The 17,296-nt window shown below is 53.4% G+C and overlaps 1 protein-coding gene across 1 annotated transcript in view; it reads right to left on the minus strand.

Annotated features, from left to right (window-relative positions):
• CDH23 (cadherin related 23) overlaps positions 1-17,296 on the minus strand; it is a 338,832-nt gene that overhangs the window by 52,441 nt on the left and 269,095 nt on the right. Inside the window, 2 exon segments of the mRNA XM_065520923.2 lie at positions 1,646-1,883; positions 4,114-4,178. Of these exon segments, the coding sequence (XP_065376995.1) occupies positions 1,646-1,883; positions 4,114-4,178 (303 nt within the window).

Consider the following 17,296-nt stretch of genomic DNA (forward strand, 5'->3'; position numbering starts at 1 on the left):
AGGCTGAGGACCAGAAGAGGGTGGGCAGCTGCGAGGGAGGGGAAGGCTGGCCCTGCTGACAGCTCCTTTATTGGGTGATCCAGCCCTGGGTCTTGTCCTGGCCCAGGAACCCGGGAGGCACCCCTTGTGCTTCAACTAGAGGCTGCACTCTGGCTTCCAGCAGACTCCCTGCTCCCCTCCATGTGCTGCGTGTGGAGGCAGCCTGGGGAATCTAGAGGGCAGGTAGGATGCCCAGGAAGAATGTGGAGGCCTGGCCTTCCCAGAGGCTGAGACACAATTACCTCCCACCCCCAACCCCAGCTGGAACACCCCCACCTGCAGACGCCTTCCCTGACTCCCGGACCCGGTTAGGGGCCTTGGGTCCCCTTACCCCACTGGTCCCCTTACACCGAGTGGTAATTTCTTATCTAATTTCTGCCTCCCTCGCTTAGACTATCAGTTTCATGTGAGCAGGAACCTTGTTTCTTGATTGCTGCTGCATACCTACAGGCCAACCCAGTGTTTGGCCACAGTGGGTGTCTAATCCACGCATATTGCATGAAAGCAAGGAGAAAGGAAGGCACCTGGAGTGGGGCCAGGGATCCTTCTTCCCCTTGGCTGTCTTCTCTGGGCACTGAATTAATGAGCTTCTTTCCAGGTCATCCCTCACTCTAGAGCCTCCAGTGGTCCCCATCACTGGGGGTATATACCTGGAGCTGAGCATGGAGGGCGTGGCAGGACAGGGTTGTATGGGGGGCCATGGACAGGCTGGGCGGGCACATGGTCTGTTCTTCTAGGTATCCCCTGTGCCCACCCTTCCAGCCTTGCCTTCATCCCTGCCTGCTTCGAAAACAAGTTCCAAATGGAGGTTCTGGGTCCCATCCCTTTGGGTAGGCAGCATGGGAAGGGGGAACATTTAAAAGTCTCTGGTTAAAGGTCATTGAAGCCTAGTGGGGACTTGTTGCAGGAAGCACTTGGAGAATAGCATTCCAGGACTAGACCTGGCTCTGATACTCTACTAACTATGTCTTCGTGGGCAAGCGTCTCCCCTCCGGGTTCTCCTTCTGTAAAATGGGGTTGCACTCCATGGTTTCTGTAGCTCCTTCCAGCTGTAGCACTTCCTGATTCTAGTCAGTCATTAAAGGGTTTGAACGGGGTCCTGACACAAGGAAGTCCTCCCCACTCAATGTCCTTGCTAAGGGAGATGGCGGCGGATGGTTGGGGAGGGGGATCTTTTGCTAATTCTGACCTAATATTTAAGCTGAGACATATAAAGCCCCACTTGGTACCAAGGACATGAGGTGTTGCTCAGAGAAGGCCCAACACAGACCAAGAATTTGACTCTCAAATCTGCAGCATTCTTTGTGGATGGGAGGTCAGCCCCTCTTGCAGTGGGTTCCCGAGGGGTTGGTCAAGAAGAAAGCACAGGCTAGGCATGGTGGCTCAAGCCTGTAGTCCCAGCTGCTAAGGAGGCAGAGACAGGAGGATTGCTTGAGCCCAGGAGTTTGGGGCTGCAATGAACTCTGATTGTACCACTGCACTCCAGCCTGGGTGAAAGAGTGAGACTCTGTCTCAAAAAAACAAAAAACAAAAAAGAAGCAAGCAAGCAAGTACAGGGGGAAGGGTAAGATGAATGGCAGGAGTGCAGGGCTCGCTGGCACCTTACCCGGAGCCGCACCAGCTGTGTGACAGAAGGCTCGTTCTCCCGCAGAGCACCCACATAAGCATCTTTCTGGAAGGTGGGCACATTGTCGTTGACATCCAACACATTGATCCTGACCCGGCCTGTGGTCTCCTCGCCACCCCCGTCCCGGGCAATGATTGTCAGGGTAAAGCGCTGGATGAGCTCATAGTCCAGCCTGGCAATCAGCATGATGAGTCCCGTGTCCTTGTCCAGCGAGAACCTGTGCCAGGCCAGGAGGAAGGAGGGAAGGAACACCGTGGTTTAAAACAGGCTTGATGGGGCCGGCATTTCCCAGCCTGTCCTTGCCCAGAGTGACAAACAGAAATAAATGAAGTCTGAAATCTGCCTTCTCTTTCACTTGCCCTGAGAAGAGCTGCTATTTCTAAAGGCGGTGGGTGGGGGCAGGGATCAGGATCACATGAGGTGGGCAGGAGGAGTCGCCTGATTTAAGCAAGGAGGAAACCAGGCAGAACAACCCTCCTGCTGTGAACAGGAGTTCCTACCTATTGCAGAAATTTAGATGCACCAGCATGCTAGGAATGGGCAGAAAGCAGCTGGTGAAGGGCAGGGTGGTTGGTCCTCTTTTGGGAGCTGCCCCTTGACTTTGAGGAGATGAGCCTTGAGCGGGAGGTTGGTAGACATCTCCTGGGTAGTAGAAAGGTATGGCAAGACAACCCCTCCAACTACGTCCTCTAAATGTCCCCTCAGGAGCCTCATCTGAGACGTCAGTTGACATCTGTGTGCTCTGACCACAGCTGCCAACCACCAAGCCTGGAAGGTTCTGGCTCAGAGTGAGGAAAGTCTCAGGCCCAGAAGACGGGAAGAGGTGAGACCATCCAAGATGACCAGGATAAGGCTACATGAACACGGGTCCCCTGGGGAAAGGGTTCCCTGTGCATTCAGCCATGTTGGTGCCTTCCTCCCATTTGAGGCCCCCATCACTGAGTGACAGAGAATGGCCAGATGCCCCTAGCAATCTCCTTGTCTCTTCTTCTTTTTTGAGACAGGGTTTCACTCTGTCGCCCAGGCTGGAATGCAGTGGCGTAATCTCAGCTCATTGCAACCTCTGCCTCCTAGGTTCAAACCAGTCTCCTGCCTCAGCCTCCCAAGTAGCTGGGACTATAGGCACCTGCCACCACGCCTGGCTAATTTTTGTATTTTTAGTAGAGATAGGGTTTCATCATGTTGGCCAGGCTGGTCTTGAACTCCTGACCTCAGGTAATCCACCCGCCTCGGCCTCCCAAACTGCTGGGATTACAGGCATGAGCCACTGCATCTAGCTCCTTCCCCATCTTTTCTTGATCTTTCTCACAGATAGTCGGGGTCAGTCATTCAAGTTGACACCCACCGCCTCACTCATTCCACCAGGCTTCCCAGTGCATCAGACACGTGGCCTTTGAGCCTGTTAAAAGTGAGAGGCGGCTGGGCGCAGTGGCTCATGCCTGTAATCCCAGCACTTGGGAGGCCGAGGTGGGTGGATCACCTGAGGTCAGGAGTTCGAGACCAGCCTGGCCAACATGGTGAAATCCCATCTCTACTAAAAATACAAAAATTAGCTGGGTGTGGTGGTGGGTGCCTGTAATCCCAACTACTCAGGAGGCTGAGGCAGGAGAATTGCTTGAACCTAGGAGGCGGAGGTTACAATGAGCCAATATCTTGCCATAAAACTCCAGTCTGGGCAACAGAGCGAGACTCTGTTTCCAAAAAAAAAAAAAAAAAAAAAAGTGAGAAGGCTGCCCTTTGGCTTGGACTAATTGAAGACAAGGCCCAAAACCAAGCCTAGACCATGTTACCATGAGGAGTGATGGGGCAAGGCTGGCATGTGTCAGGCAGGGAGGCAAGTAACCTGCCCATGGGCTGCTGCACATTGACAGCCCTCCTGGGGCAGGCTGTGTAGCCTAGTGGTGAAGGTCACGAGCAGAAGCCTGACCATGGCACTTACAGCTGTGTGACTTTGGACAAGTGACTTAGCCTCTCTGTGTTACACTTTCCTCACCTGTAAAGTGGGGATGATAAAAGTGCCTAGGACTGAGTTCCTCTGTCATTTCACTGAGACGATGACATAAGACAATGCGTGTGAAGCCCTTGGCCATGATGAGCCTGACACGTAATTGCTGCGGCTGGCGGCGGTGGTGGTGGTGGTGGTATGCAGTCGCTAGTACTTCAGAGCCTCTCAGAGACACAATGGATCCATTCCCAAAGCTAAAGGCTATCTTTTGAGGGTCAGATAAGCTGTGCCTCAGAGAGTTGAGGAGACTTGACCAAGGCTGTGCCACGATCAGGGTCAAACCAGCCACAGTGCCCATGGGCTCCAACTTCCAGTCCAGTGCTCTAGCCACAGGGCCCAGCACCTCCCTCCCTGGGCACTGAAAAGTTCCCAGATCTCATGAGTCTGGGGAGGGCCAAGGACCACCGCGGACGGGCCTGAGGGACCGTGGGCAGAGTCTCACCTGTCCGGGTCATCACTGAAGAAATAGTTGACTTCACCAAAGGTGCCTGCATCATTGTCTGTTGCCTGCAACGGTGAGAACAAGAAGTCATTACTGCCAGGCCCAGCTGAGGTTTCAGGTCCACAGGAAATCCATATTCCTCTCGCATGTCTCCTTTGGCCCAGGTGGAATTTTCTAGAACCATGCTGTTCAGTAAGGATGCCACAGGCCGCTACTGGCTGTTTAAATTTATATTGGAAGGCGCAGTTCTACAGGACTGGTCTACCAGGCATCTCTAACTGAGTGAAACCACCCCTCCTGGGCTCATGGGGGCTCATGCCCCCTCCAGGCGGGGCAAGCTTCTTCTCTGCAGATGCTCCGAGAGCTTGGGAGAGAGACCCTGGACCCGTGGCCTGGGATCACAGCCTGTGGTTTTGAGAGTACCACAAACGAAGGTGGGTGTCAGCCATCTGGTGGGTTCTTCTGGTTTTTCTCGCACAGTCCTTAAAGCCTCCAAGTCAGATGTACTAGCCACTGGGGGAAGCCCTCTGGTCACTCCCTTCTCTGACCCTGGAAATTCTTGCAAATCCACTGCATGCATAGGGCAGGCCTATCTGCCCAGTGGCCTTCACTTTTAGAAACACTCTGCACCCTCTCTACCTGTCTCCTCTGGCTCCTCCCTCTGCTTGCACAAAAGGCCTGACTGGGAACTGCCTGCCTGTCCCTGACCACAGGGACTGGCCTGGGAACGGCCTTTGACCACAGCTGGGTCCATCAGAATCCTCTGGGGACTCTTCCTATTGCGTTGCTGGGGATAAAAGCTTTCCTCCAGAGAGTTAGGCACGGGCGACATGAACTGAGACCTGCTGCACGTTTGGGGAGGATGAAGATGCACCCAGACCTCAGGAGAGCTAGGAGAAGAGAAGGCCAAATTCTGGTAGTCTTAGAATCCTGAATCTGATCTGACATCCCTTCCCCACCCTTGATTTGGTTTGTGAGTTCACTGAGATTGCTCTCTCTCTCTCTCCTTTTTCTTTTTTCTTTTTTTTTTAGAAATGAGTCTCTCTATGTTGCCCAGGTTGGCCTCCAACTGCTGGGCTCAAGGGATCCTCCCACTGTGGCCTCCTGAGTAGCTGGGACTACAGGGATCAGCCGCTGTGCCTGGCTAATTGAGACCTCTTTTAACTGGGCTGGTCCAGGCTGGCATCACTTATGGTCAAAAGAGATAGACAGGAGAGAGGCCAGCCTTATGCTGATGACAAGGACAATGATGGTGGCAGCCTGCATGGCTGTCATACCTTTTACATTTTCAAAGAACATCCAGGTTTACTATGGCTTCGTTTCCCCTCACAGGTGTCCATGTGGTAGGGAGACAGACATTTCCATCTGTCTCACAGGTCACACAATGGAGGCTCAGACCTCAGTGAGGCCTGGTGAAAGCCTGCTGCCAGTCTGGCTTAGGAGCAGGTCAGAAGCAGAGTGGGACAGAAACTGGCCTCTCCACCCCCACCTGGTGTTCCTTCTCTGTGGCCATCCCAGTGAGGCCCTCCTCCATCTCCCCTGACCTGAAGTTCTAGTAGGGGTTTGGCTTTTGTGGCTGGGAACATTGGCTTCTATATTGTCCCTGGAATGGTTCTAATCCACAGTGCAGGCTAAATGACATCATTTGTTCATTCAATAGTTACTTACAAAACACATAATCCATGCAAGGCGCTATTCTAGATGTGCCCTCTGCTCCCTTCCCAGGCCACTGCTCTAGAGCTGGGCAAACTGCTGCCTGCCACCAGATGCCTGTGGGGAAAGGCCTCAGACTGACTTTGGGGTCCATTTGCATCTGTTTTGTATTTAAGGTATCTCTATAAGATTGTAAGTGGATAAAGCCCTCACGGCTAAAAATATGTTTTGATCCCTTTGTGCTCAGTATTTTTTGAGGTTCCTTTTAAAGTTCCTGGATTCTATGAAATCCAGTAAATTCTATGTTCTTTATGATAAGCCTGAATTTTCAAGGAAAAGCTAATTTGTGTTTAGTATATTCAGTTCAGGAAGGCAGATAAGTGAAAAATATATTTCTATCCCAAATGAATGAAATGAAAAAACGTTTATACCCAAAGGGTTAAGATCTTAGTTATCCAGAAAACTTGGCTATACAGAAAGATGCCATTTCTGGGGGCTCTGGGCTGCCAGCTTGTATAGGACTGCCTCTTGTGCCGGATTTCCATTCAATATCCCCACAGCTTATGCTCCTACAGACTGTGCAGACCTCTGTCCCCACCACCACCCCACCCAGGCTCAGAGCTCCTCACAGGTTCTCAGGGGGTGCGTGCTGAACAAGTGAAAGGAAGGCACTGAGCCATGTCACCACCCTCCAACCCAGGACTGGCTCCCAGACGGGGCCTCTCCCACTGCCTGCACCATTCCTCACGACGGCAGCAGCCACTGCTGGCTCCTGCACGCCTTCTACCTACAACCCCTTCACCCTCACAACAGCCCTGTGAGGTAGGTACTATTATCAGCACCACCTCCAATTTACAGATGGGGAAACTGAGGCATCGAGACAGCACATCATTCACTCAAGGCTTCACAGCTAGAGAAAGAACAGTGCTGGATTTGAATCCTGTGCCATCTAGCCACGCCCTTGCCCTTCATCAGTTATTGCCTCTGAGCCAAGAGGGGTGCTTGTTCTCAGAAGGAAGGGAGCCTGGTTATTCCAGGCAAGAGGAGACCACATTGCCCAAAGCAACCCCAGATTCATCCTCACTTTACAGGGACGGAGGAGAAGGGGAGCAGGAGGAATCCCAGAGCCCTTCCCTCCCCCAGGTTCCACTGACAATCGCGGTCATCACTGCATGGTCTTGTTGGACTGTTATAACTGTAGCTTGGTCTCGGGAAGATGTGACTGCCATGCATCGAGCCCCTTGGCGAGGGGTCACTGTGGTGTGGAGACCTCAGTTCCAGGTCACTGTGTGACCAAACCATACCTCCTTGGCCCCCATCATTTGCCTTTGTCAAAGGAAAAGGGTTTGGGGAAGGACGAGGGCAGAGAAGGCACCTGTAGTGCTCACTGCGCAGCACAGACGGTGCCTGGCATGCAGTAGATGCTTCTTAAATGCCTGAAAAATGAATAAGAAGGGGGTGGTGCAGAGAAAATAGGGAAGGGGCAGAGAGACTGGGGTGAAGATAAAGAAGGCAGGACTCAGAAGAAAGGGGACAGAAGAGGAGCAAATGGCAGAAGGAAAAGGGAAAGGGAAGTAGAGGAGAGACAGCAGGCTAGGAGGCGGAGGACAGCAGCTGAGAAGCAGAAAGTGGGGTGTGCAGGAAGGGAGGGGCCTGGGTCATGGGGGGCGTGCTGCCCCTGGAGAAGGTCACATCTGAGCCCTGGGGATGAGCCCTCCAGATCTGGGTGCCCCACAAAATTGCTCTGGATTGTCAGGACAGGAAGGATGTGTGAGGTGCCTGCATCCCATCCCCTTCACCCTGGGGCCTGGAGCAGCTGAGGCCCAGGGAAATTAGGTGATGAGCCCCAGGAGACAGGACTGGACTGTCTTAGAGCAGAAGCTGGCTTCACACCCCCAAGGCTTGCCCTCCCCTGCCCACGTTGGACTGGGCACGGCCATGGCTCCCACGGTGACCCTTGTCCCCAGGGCCTCTCACTGCCCGCCCAGGCTGCCGATGCTGACCAGGGAAGATTTGTGAGTCCCTCAGTGCCACCGCCTAATGACCGTGTGAAATATGTATGCCTGGGTGAGGAGGAGAGGGAGAGCTTTCATTTTTCAAGTGTAGGAAGCCAAACTAGATGAAAAGCTGCTCCTTGCCCCTGCCAGGGTGAAGGCAGCAGCACTGACCTTGGGCCTTGTCGGGTGTGGGGCCAGCGCCAGGCTGCAGCAGGGCCTGTCAGGGGCCCTGGGCCTGGGAGGAGGCAGTAGATCTGAGCTCAAAGGAAAACCCCCTAGCCCTGAATGTCTAGCCTCATCTCTGACCCAGACTGGAGCACGTGCAGCTCTGCCCCCTCCACTTGGACGGCGCCCCTCACTCTCCTGCCTGGCTCACACCCTTCTGCCCTCCCTGACCCCCAAGGCAAAGTTAGGGCTCCTCCCTGCACTCACTCGGCACCGAAGCTGAGGCTAACGCGTGTCTCCCCCAACCAGGACGTGGCTCCCAGAGGGCAGTGTGGGGTCATGGGGTCCACATGTGCCCAGGGCCTAGTACAGGGCCCGGACATAAAGGCAGCTCAGGAAAGGTAAGTCTGTCTCTGTCACCTATAACTACAACTACATCCACGTTCTCATGACACATACCAATGTATGAATTTAATTTTGACCAGATCTCCACGGGTAAGTACTGTTATTACCTCCCACCCATGTTTGCAAGTGAGGAAACAGGTGCAGTGGTGTTAAGTGACTGTTTGTCATGGTACCTTTTAAACAACCTCCTCCCAAGCAAGACTTGTCTGTGGCTTACCAACTAAAAGTCCAACAGACAAATGAAGTGGCAGACAGACAGTGACCCTTGGGGCCCATTTTAGGAAGGAGGGTTTGAGGAGTGCCAAGGGCCTAAGTATAGAGAACAAAATTTCCTCTTCCTGCTACAAACACCCCCTTCCCTGCGATGTTCTAGGAATGAGCATGTCTGTCTCCCTGCAGAGTAACTTCCAAGGTCTCACAGGCCAGCCAGATGGCGACAGGGATCGGGGAAGGGGATGGCCCAGGTGGCCACTTTCATGTTGTACCTAAGAAATGCCAAATCGAAGGCCAGGCATGGTGGCTCATGCCTATAATCCCAGCACTTTGGTTTGGGAGGCTGAGGCGGATGGGTCACTTGAGGTCAGGAGTTCAAGACCAGCCCGGTCAACATGGTGAAACCCCATCTCTATTAAAAGTAGAAAAATTAGCCAGTCATGGTGGCAGTTGCCTGTAGTCCCAGCTACTCAGGAGGCTGAGGCAGGAGAATCGCTTGAACCTGGGAAGCGGAGGTTGCAGTGAACCGAGATTGCACCACTGCACTCCAGCCTGGGTGACAGAGTGAGACACTGTCAAAAAAAGAAAAAAAAAAAAGATGCCAAACCAAGGCTCCAGGTGAGCACCTCAACTGTGCTCCAGGCTCCTCCCTCTGGCGCCTCTGTGTCTCCATTGCCATCTAATGGCTCCCCCCGGCTCTGGCTGGCACTCAGAGGTACACACTAGTGCATTTTACTACTTGTCAAGGTTCTCATAAGAGGCCCAGGGGCAAAAAGTCAAAGCCAGTAGCTAAAATTATCGTCCTTCTCTGCTCAAAATCCTTCAATGGCTCCCTATGATCTGCTGAATTAATTTCAGACCCTAGTGTAAAGGCTGTCCACAGTCTGGTTGGGCTTAGTGTTCTTGTATCTACCTCTTCCCTGGTGCACCCCAGACTGTTCTCTCATTGCTAGTTCCTCTATCCTTTCATTCTGTAACTGCCTTCCAAACTCTGATCCACCCCTGAGGCCCATCCCAAATGCCTCTCTCCTAGAGTCCCTAACCATTCATTGGTCTTGACCCAGGAGCCCCTGCTCATCCCTCTCTTGGAACACCCAGCAGAATCTGCCGTTCCTGAAAACTGTCTGTGTGTGCCCCACTTTCCTCCCTGTGAAGGAGAGAAGTTTGTATCTAACTCAGTTTTGATACAGGGCTCAACGTCTCTGCCCAGTTTAGTAGAAGGTTGACTTCCATTGTCAGCCATGGAGGATCAGCATTACCTTCCTTCTGTGGGGCTGGTACCCCCTGATCAGACGCCACGGGGGCAGCAAGCAGCGACAGAGGGGTTGCCGGATTGAATGGGGCCAGGTGGGGTTTATAGAGCACCTCCAACGCCCTGGCCCCTGCTCAGGCCTCCTATTGCCCCCGCACTGCCCAGAAGGAGACAGGCACAGAGGATGTGCAGGGGCAGCTGAAGATGCCTGGCACACCGCTGAAGGCACCTTCATGAAAACAGTGACCAGACACTTGTTCAGTCACATATTTAGTACATTTTTTTTTGAGACTCAGTCTCACTCTGTCACCCAGGCTGGAGAGCAATGGCGCGATCTCGGCTCACTGCAACCTCCGCCTCCCGGGTTCAAGCAATTCTCCTGCCTTAGCCTCCTGAGTAGCTGAGATGACAGGTGTGTGCCATCACGCCCGGCTAATTTTTGTATTTTTCGTAGAGACAGGGTTTCACCATGTTGGTCAGGCTGGTCTCAAACTCCTGACCTTGTGATCTGCCTGCCTGCCTTGGCCTCCCAAAATGCTAGAATCACAGGCATGAGCCACTGCACCCGGCCCAGTAATAAATTTTTTTTTTTTTGAAATTTTCCAATGTGCTGGCTGCTGTGCCCAACACTGAAGTCACATCCTAAGCATGACAATCTGGACTGCTACGTAAAATCAGAATGTGGAAGCCAGGCATGGTGGCTCATGCCTGTAATCCCAGCACTTTGGGAGGCCAAGGCAGGCAGATAACCTGAGGTCAAGAGATCAAAACCATCCTGGCCAACATGGTGAAACCCTGCCTCTCCTAATAATACAAAAATTAGCCGGGCATGGTGGCACGCACCTGTAATCCCAGCTACTCGGGAGGCTGAGGCTGGAGAATCGCTTGAACCTGGGAGGCGGAGGTGGTAGTGAGCCTAGATGGTACCATTGCATTTCGGCCTAGGACAGAGGGGGACTCGTCTCACACACACACACACACACACAAACTCAGAATGGGGAGACAGAGCAGCAAGGGGAGAAATAACTAAGTAATGTAATTCCAGGCAGTGGTAAGAACTACGAGGAAAACAAGGCTAAAAGTGGGCTTGAAGGTCACTGAGGCTGCTGGCTTAGATAGATTCATCCTGGAGAAGCTGTCTTTGGGCAGATGTATGTCAGTCTATGGGCCAGTCATCGCCTGGGCACCAAGGAGTCCAGGTAGCTCCTGGAGAGAGTTGGGCACCTGCTGGCACCAAGGCCTGGAGGAGGGCTCAGGAAGTCTCTGCCTCCCCCAACAGCCTCCCTCAGCAGAACCATCAGGGGAAGAGCAGTGAAGATCAGTGGCCGCTCGGCGCTCAGCACCCTCCTTGCGGTCAGCCCCTGCCCTGCAGTCAGCATGTGGGGGAGAGGGTGCAGCTGAGACTGGCTGCTGCCTAGCGCCTGATTTATAAGGCATTTCTTCTGATTCTCCCCAATGCCGGCATTACCAGCAAAACTAATTCCGTCATTTGGGCCTTTATAATTGCATCTGCAAGTGCTTGTTTCTGTGATGGACAATGCCGGCAGAAGTGTAATTTTCTTCTGCTGACAAAAAGGAAAAAAATAAATACGTATGGGGGGAAATTCCAAGGTTAATACAAGGTGATTGGAGGAGCCTATGGTGGGGGAATGGCTACATGCTTGGTCTGGCAAGGCCTGAGTCAGCAGTGCCAGTCTTTCTCCTGGCTGTAGCAAAGGGAAGGGGCGAGAGAGTGCCCCTCTGACATTTCGTTTTGAGCACTTAACTATGTGCCACCAAATTTACCAAGCATTTCCTGCACTTTATTTCATTCCACCTTCCAAACAGCCCTATAGGACCAGCACCATAGCATCCCCACTTTACAGATGAAGGAGGGGACAGAGACTCAGAGAGGTCAATTGACTTGGCCAGGGTGACACAGTCACAGCGCTAGAACATGAACCAACATGGTTAACTCCAAGGCGTGCGCTCTTAAGACCTCCCCTCCCTTGCTGCTCCCTTTGGTGGGGCTGGGGGAGCGAAGTCTGAGCCTGAGAAATCTGAGTCCGAGCTTGAGACCTCGGCCATGGGATCCAGAGTGCTCCTACCAGGGTCATCCTCCTCACCCTGTTGATGCCCGATGGGCCCCCACAGGCAGTTTGCCCTTCTTGCCATGGTGGCTTCTGCTCCCTACCTTCTGCTTGGAGAGAGCGGGCTCCCAGCAACTCTAGCTATGCCCACCAGCAAAGGTGGCAGGGGTCTCTGGCTGTGGTTTCTCAGGATGTAGCCCCTGAGCCTAGACCCTCAGATACCCAAGCAGGTGCCTCCCACAGACCCTTAAAGAAGGACCCCACCCCTGCCCCAGGCTTGGTCTTGGTCTGTGCAGGTGACTCAGGGCCTGGATTGGAGGGAGCTGTGTGGCCCAACCTGAGGCCACCTTGGAAGGATGGGGCAGTCTGGCTGGCTGCAGGTGCCCTTCCTGACCCACCTGGGGCTTTTCCCACGGCACCCTCTCATGTAGTCCCCCTTCATCTTGTGCATTCAGAACTCTATGTCCAGCCCAGCTCCCGGCCCTCTGGTGCTCAGTGCAACATCCCACGCCCACTCTCCTGGGACCCCCTATTCCAACAGCGCTCAGGCTCTCCTGTCTCTTTGTCCCCTTCCTGAGAACCCCTTCTTACCCAGCCTGTCTTTGCAATTAACAGTCATCATCTCTCACCCTCTTCCACTGATTTGCCCTGGAACAGGGTCCCTTACAGGCACACCTTACAGGGTGCCTGCCTTGTGTGTCTTCGTGTCATCTCTCTTCCTGTGTCTCCATACTTCCTGCTTCTTTAAACACACGCACCACCACACACAACCCCTTTCTCTTCCTCTCTCTGCGTCTCAGGCAGTTGCCAACAGCTTTCTGCATCCTGCACCCCCCGCACACTCTCCTAGAAACTTTCTTTTTCTCTGTCTGGCTCAGGTAGACTCTACTCAGAGGTCTCCCACACCTCCACCCCTCACACACACACACATACACACACACACTCTCTCTCTCTTTCTCTGCCTCAAGCAGCGCCCCTACTTGTCCCCAGCCCAGTCTCAGCCCCTGTGGTCTCCTCCACACCCCTTCCCTAGACACCTGGGTGTCTGTCCCTGCAGGCCACAGGCTGGCAGGCACGCACTCAATCACTCCCCACCAACGCCCACACTCCTGTCATGCACGCACCCTCACAGGAATGCCCCGTGCGGGGCTTCTGCTCTGAAGCAAGGCGGGCCCAGCTGCCTCCGCAGCAGCCCTGGGTCCCAGCAACAGAGGCAGGCGGCCGGTGCTGGCGAGCAGTTCTGCTCCCATGCACAAATCTGCAGAGAAGGGCACGCAGTACAATTTGTTCAGGAAACAATAGCAATGTTTGACATGTCATAAGGATTGATGGAGCAGAAATTTACATGGGAGAATGCATTTTTAAACAGCTCTGCGGAGCCCCAGTGCTTCGCTGGTAATGCTTTCCTCATTCATCATTCACTGAGCCCCTCTGAATAAGTCCTTAAACTGTATGAGATTAACTGCACTCTTGTAAGCTCTGGGGGGCTGGAGTGGCTGGCAGGAGGCAGGAAGACTCTGCTGCAGGAACCCGGTAGCCCAGAGGCCGGGGTGACCTCCACATGCCTGCTGGGGCCCCCGAGGCCCTTTTTCCTCCCCTCCCATAGTGCTATGGACAAGGGTTCCAGCTTCTCTCTGGTGTGTGAGGTAGAAGCCAGTGGCCAGGAAATACCATCCAGTCTGCCCCACACTTCTAGGAAAATGCTTGTTGCCTCGGTTTTCCCCTCTCGTCTCAGTGATTTAATCTGAGAAGGAAGTGATTTAATCTGAGAAGGAAGCCAGGGCTGGACAGATGGGAGCATGGTGGGTGTTAGATGGGCTACAGGGAAGTGTGATGGGAAGCTGCTCTCTGAGTGCCTTTATGGGCATTCCTGGGGGTGGCCATGCACCCGGGAGAAAAGGAAATGATGGGTGCTCTAAGGAAAACGGAGAAAAGGAAATGATGGGTGCTCTAAGGAAAACGGCTCCCACTGCACTTTGTGTGAGGCGTAAGAGGGTACATGTCCTGGGTTGGCAATGGCACCAGGGGAGTGAGCGGTGGGGTGGAGGGGAGATGTTGGGGGACTGTGATCATAGGAAAAGGCTCTCATGCCTGCTCTGGGCCTTCTGAGCATGCGGGAGGCCTTAGAACAAGAGGGTGCTACCGTGAAGCGGGGCTTGGCTGGAGGCTCAAATCACTGGTTGGGCGGAGGGACCAAGCAGGAGGGCAGTGAGAACAGGATGGGGACCTGACTGGTGGTGAGGCCTGCAGAGAAAGGGAAGGGGACCTTCCCTCCCTTTTGTTCCATTGTGGACCTAGGCTGGACAGCCACCACTCCATCACCAGTGCCAATGGTAGACATTCCTAATGGATCACGGCATTGACTGCAGAGGAAGCCTCAGAATATCTCTCAATCAGTCTTTCCAACAACCAGTTGCAGGTGGAACTTGTGTTAATGCATCTTTGCTATCCTGCTGGACTCTCTGCTCCTTGATGGTGAGAAATGAGCTTCTCCCTGGGGGGTGCAGTGCAAGACCAGGCACAAAAAGCCTCCAAAGGGATTTGTGGCCAGGTGCAAAGTCATGGAAATCCCACTGAGCTCGGGGGTGGGACCTGGGTTCTGCCCTATGTGTACGTGGGACGTTGCATAAGACATTGGGGCTGGCCAGCATGCTGCATATGCCTTCTCCGCGATGCCTGCTCCTGGCTGTCCTGGCGCCAGCGTCCATCCTCCAGCAGCCTCCTCACCTCGCCCACACACTGCCTTCTGCTCCTGCCTCTCAGACAGTCGCTAGGTTCCTAACAGGCCAAGTGGCTGCAGCCTCACACCCTTTGCACCCACAGGTCCCTCTGCTAGGTCACTTTTCCCTAGATCTCTGGGTTGCTGCTCCTTCTCTTCCCTGGGACCTCAGTGGACAGACTCCGATCTATGTTTGCAAAGCACTGGCATCTGTAAAAGCAAACTCTGGCTACAACTCCAGGGCAGGAACAGAGGCTCTGAGATGAGGCAGTTAAGGCAGTCACACAGGGGTAGTGGGAGGCAGTGGGGGCTTGGACCAGGGTGGTCAGAGAAGTCTAGCTGGACGTGGCTGGACTCCAGGTATGTTTGGAATCTGGAGCTGATGGTTCTTGCCAGTGGATAGGTGTGGTGGGAGAAGGTCATGGTTTTGGTAAGAGCGCCTGGGTGAATATTGACTGGGCTTCCCCCGCCCCCACTAGAATATAAGCTTTATGAGGGCAAGAACTGAGTCTATCTTGTTCCCCAGGGATCTCCAGCACCCATCTAGTTCCTGACACACAGGAAGCCCTCAACAAATATCAGTTAAATAGATGAAAGAATAAATAAGGTATCTGATGACTTACGAGGATTTTTTTTTAGCAGACAAACTAAGGATCCTAATCCTGAGTAGATGGACTTCTAGGGAGGAAAGGACATCAGAAAGATGATGATGGAGGCTGGAGGAGAGATAAAGGAAGATGGGGAGGGGAGAGGGAGGAAGAGAGAAAGGAATTGATTAAGGGAGGAGGAGAAGGAAGAGGGGAGAGGAGGGAGGAGGAGGAAGGGGGAGGAGATCAAAGGAAGAACAGAAGGAGTAACCACAGGAACATCTGCTCTGAGCCTCAGTTTTCCTATCTGTAAAATGGAGGTAATGGTAGCACCCACCTCAGGGGATTATTGTGAGGATTAAGGAAGGTCATGCACACAGGCACTTCAGCTCTGTGCCCGGCACACAGGAGCCACTTTCTAAGTGGAGCTAGTATTATTTCCACTTCCAGTTCTAAGAGCTCTCTTTGATCAGCCGTCTGCAAACGTGCTCCTGCTGAGCACCCTCCCAGCCCAGCCCTCCCACCTGCTTGTCCTGTGCCAGCAGCGGGTCCGTGGAGGTGGAGGGGAAGTGGCGCTAAGCCCTGCAGGAGGGGTGCTCTAGGGGAAGCCAGGCCCAGCCTGGGGTGGAGGCTGACGGGTGCTCTTGAGGTATGAGGCCCTCGGTTTGTTTGTTATCACAGACGTGGTGTTGTTCTTGGGCTCCCCCACCTTCTTCTTTATTTCCCTTTATTTTATTTTAAAACCTGGAAATAAAAATTGATGGGGAGCAAATTGCTCTGGCCTGCAGCTCTGTGCTTAACTGAGTCGTAGTGGGGGAAGCAATTACGGTATGTCCCAGGCTGTCAGGGCGGCCGGTGGCTGCCTGCACCGAGTGCCTGGCACCACCTGGTGGTCCCTGGGGCCTCTTGCTGGGGAGATGCCTGGAGGAGGGGTGTGGGGCTCCCCTCAGAGGCACAGGGATAACCAAGGTCATTCCCTTGCTGAGTGCCGTCTGTGGCCCTGGCACTGTGCAAGGCACTTCACCCAACCAGTCCCTAATCCTTTTTTTTTTTTTGAGACAGAGTCTCACTCTGTCGCCCAGGCTGGAGTGCAGTGGCGCGATCTTGGCTCACTGCAACCTCCGCCTCCTGGGTTCAAGCAACTCTCGTGCCTTAGCCTCCAGAGTAGCTGGGATTACAGGTGCCCACCACCATGCTTGGCTAATTTCCTAATCCTTAAAACAACCAGAAACACAGGGGTCACATTCCATTTTACAGGCAAAGAAATTGGCCGACAATAACTGCAAAAATAGTAGTAATAGCTTACTGATTTAATTCTTACTGGGTTCCAGGCATTATTCTAAGAAATGTACACATGTTGACACATTTAACTTCCCTATGAGACAGGTACTAATACTATCTTCATTTTATGGACTAGGAAAGCGTGGCTCAGAGAGGTTAAACATGCCTGAAGTCACAGTTCCCACACAGTGCAAGAAAAAAGACCCAGCAAGGCCAGAGGTTAAAAGTCCAAGGATGGTGTAGACAGGGAGTGGCAAGGGAGGCAAGGGCCGAGAGGAATCTGGGGACCATGAGTCAGTCAGGGCTTCCTGGAGGAGGCAGAGCGGAGCTGCAGCCGGAAAGACAGGCAGGGCCTTGACATGCAGGGGAGACAGCATTCCCGGCGGGGAACTGAGGGAGAAGCCCAAGGAGGCTGCAGTCCAGGGTGGGTGGTTCAGAGACGGCTCGGGGCACAGAGAGAAAATATGAAAGCCGGCATTGGAAGAACTGTCAGGTCCCCATGGCCAGCCCTTCACGTCCTTATCAACATGTCCCTGTCACTACTTAAGACATCTTCAAGGGTGTGTAATGGGTTGAATGGTGACCTCCCAAAAGATAGATCCATGTCCTAACCTCTGGGACCCACGAATGTGACCTTATTTGGAAAAGGGGAGTTTGAAAAAAGAATTATGTGGAAGATTTTGAGAGGAGACCATCCTGGGTTATTTGGGCAGGCCATAAATCCAGTGACAAGTGTCCTCATAACGACATCCAGAGGAGGGGCACAGAGAAGACGCATGCAGAGACGGGAGTCCTGCAGCCACAGGCCCTGAACGCCTGGAGCCTCCAGAAGCTGGGAAAGG

Source organism: Macaca fascicularis, chromosome 9, assembly GCF_037993035.2.
Source record: "Macaca fascicularis isolate 582-1 chromosome 9, T2T-MFA8v1.1".
NCBI classification, from domain to species: domain Eukaryota; kingdom Metazoa; phylum Chordata; class Mammalia; order Primates; family Cercopithecidae; genus Macaca; species Macaca fascicularis.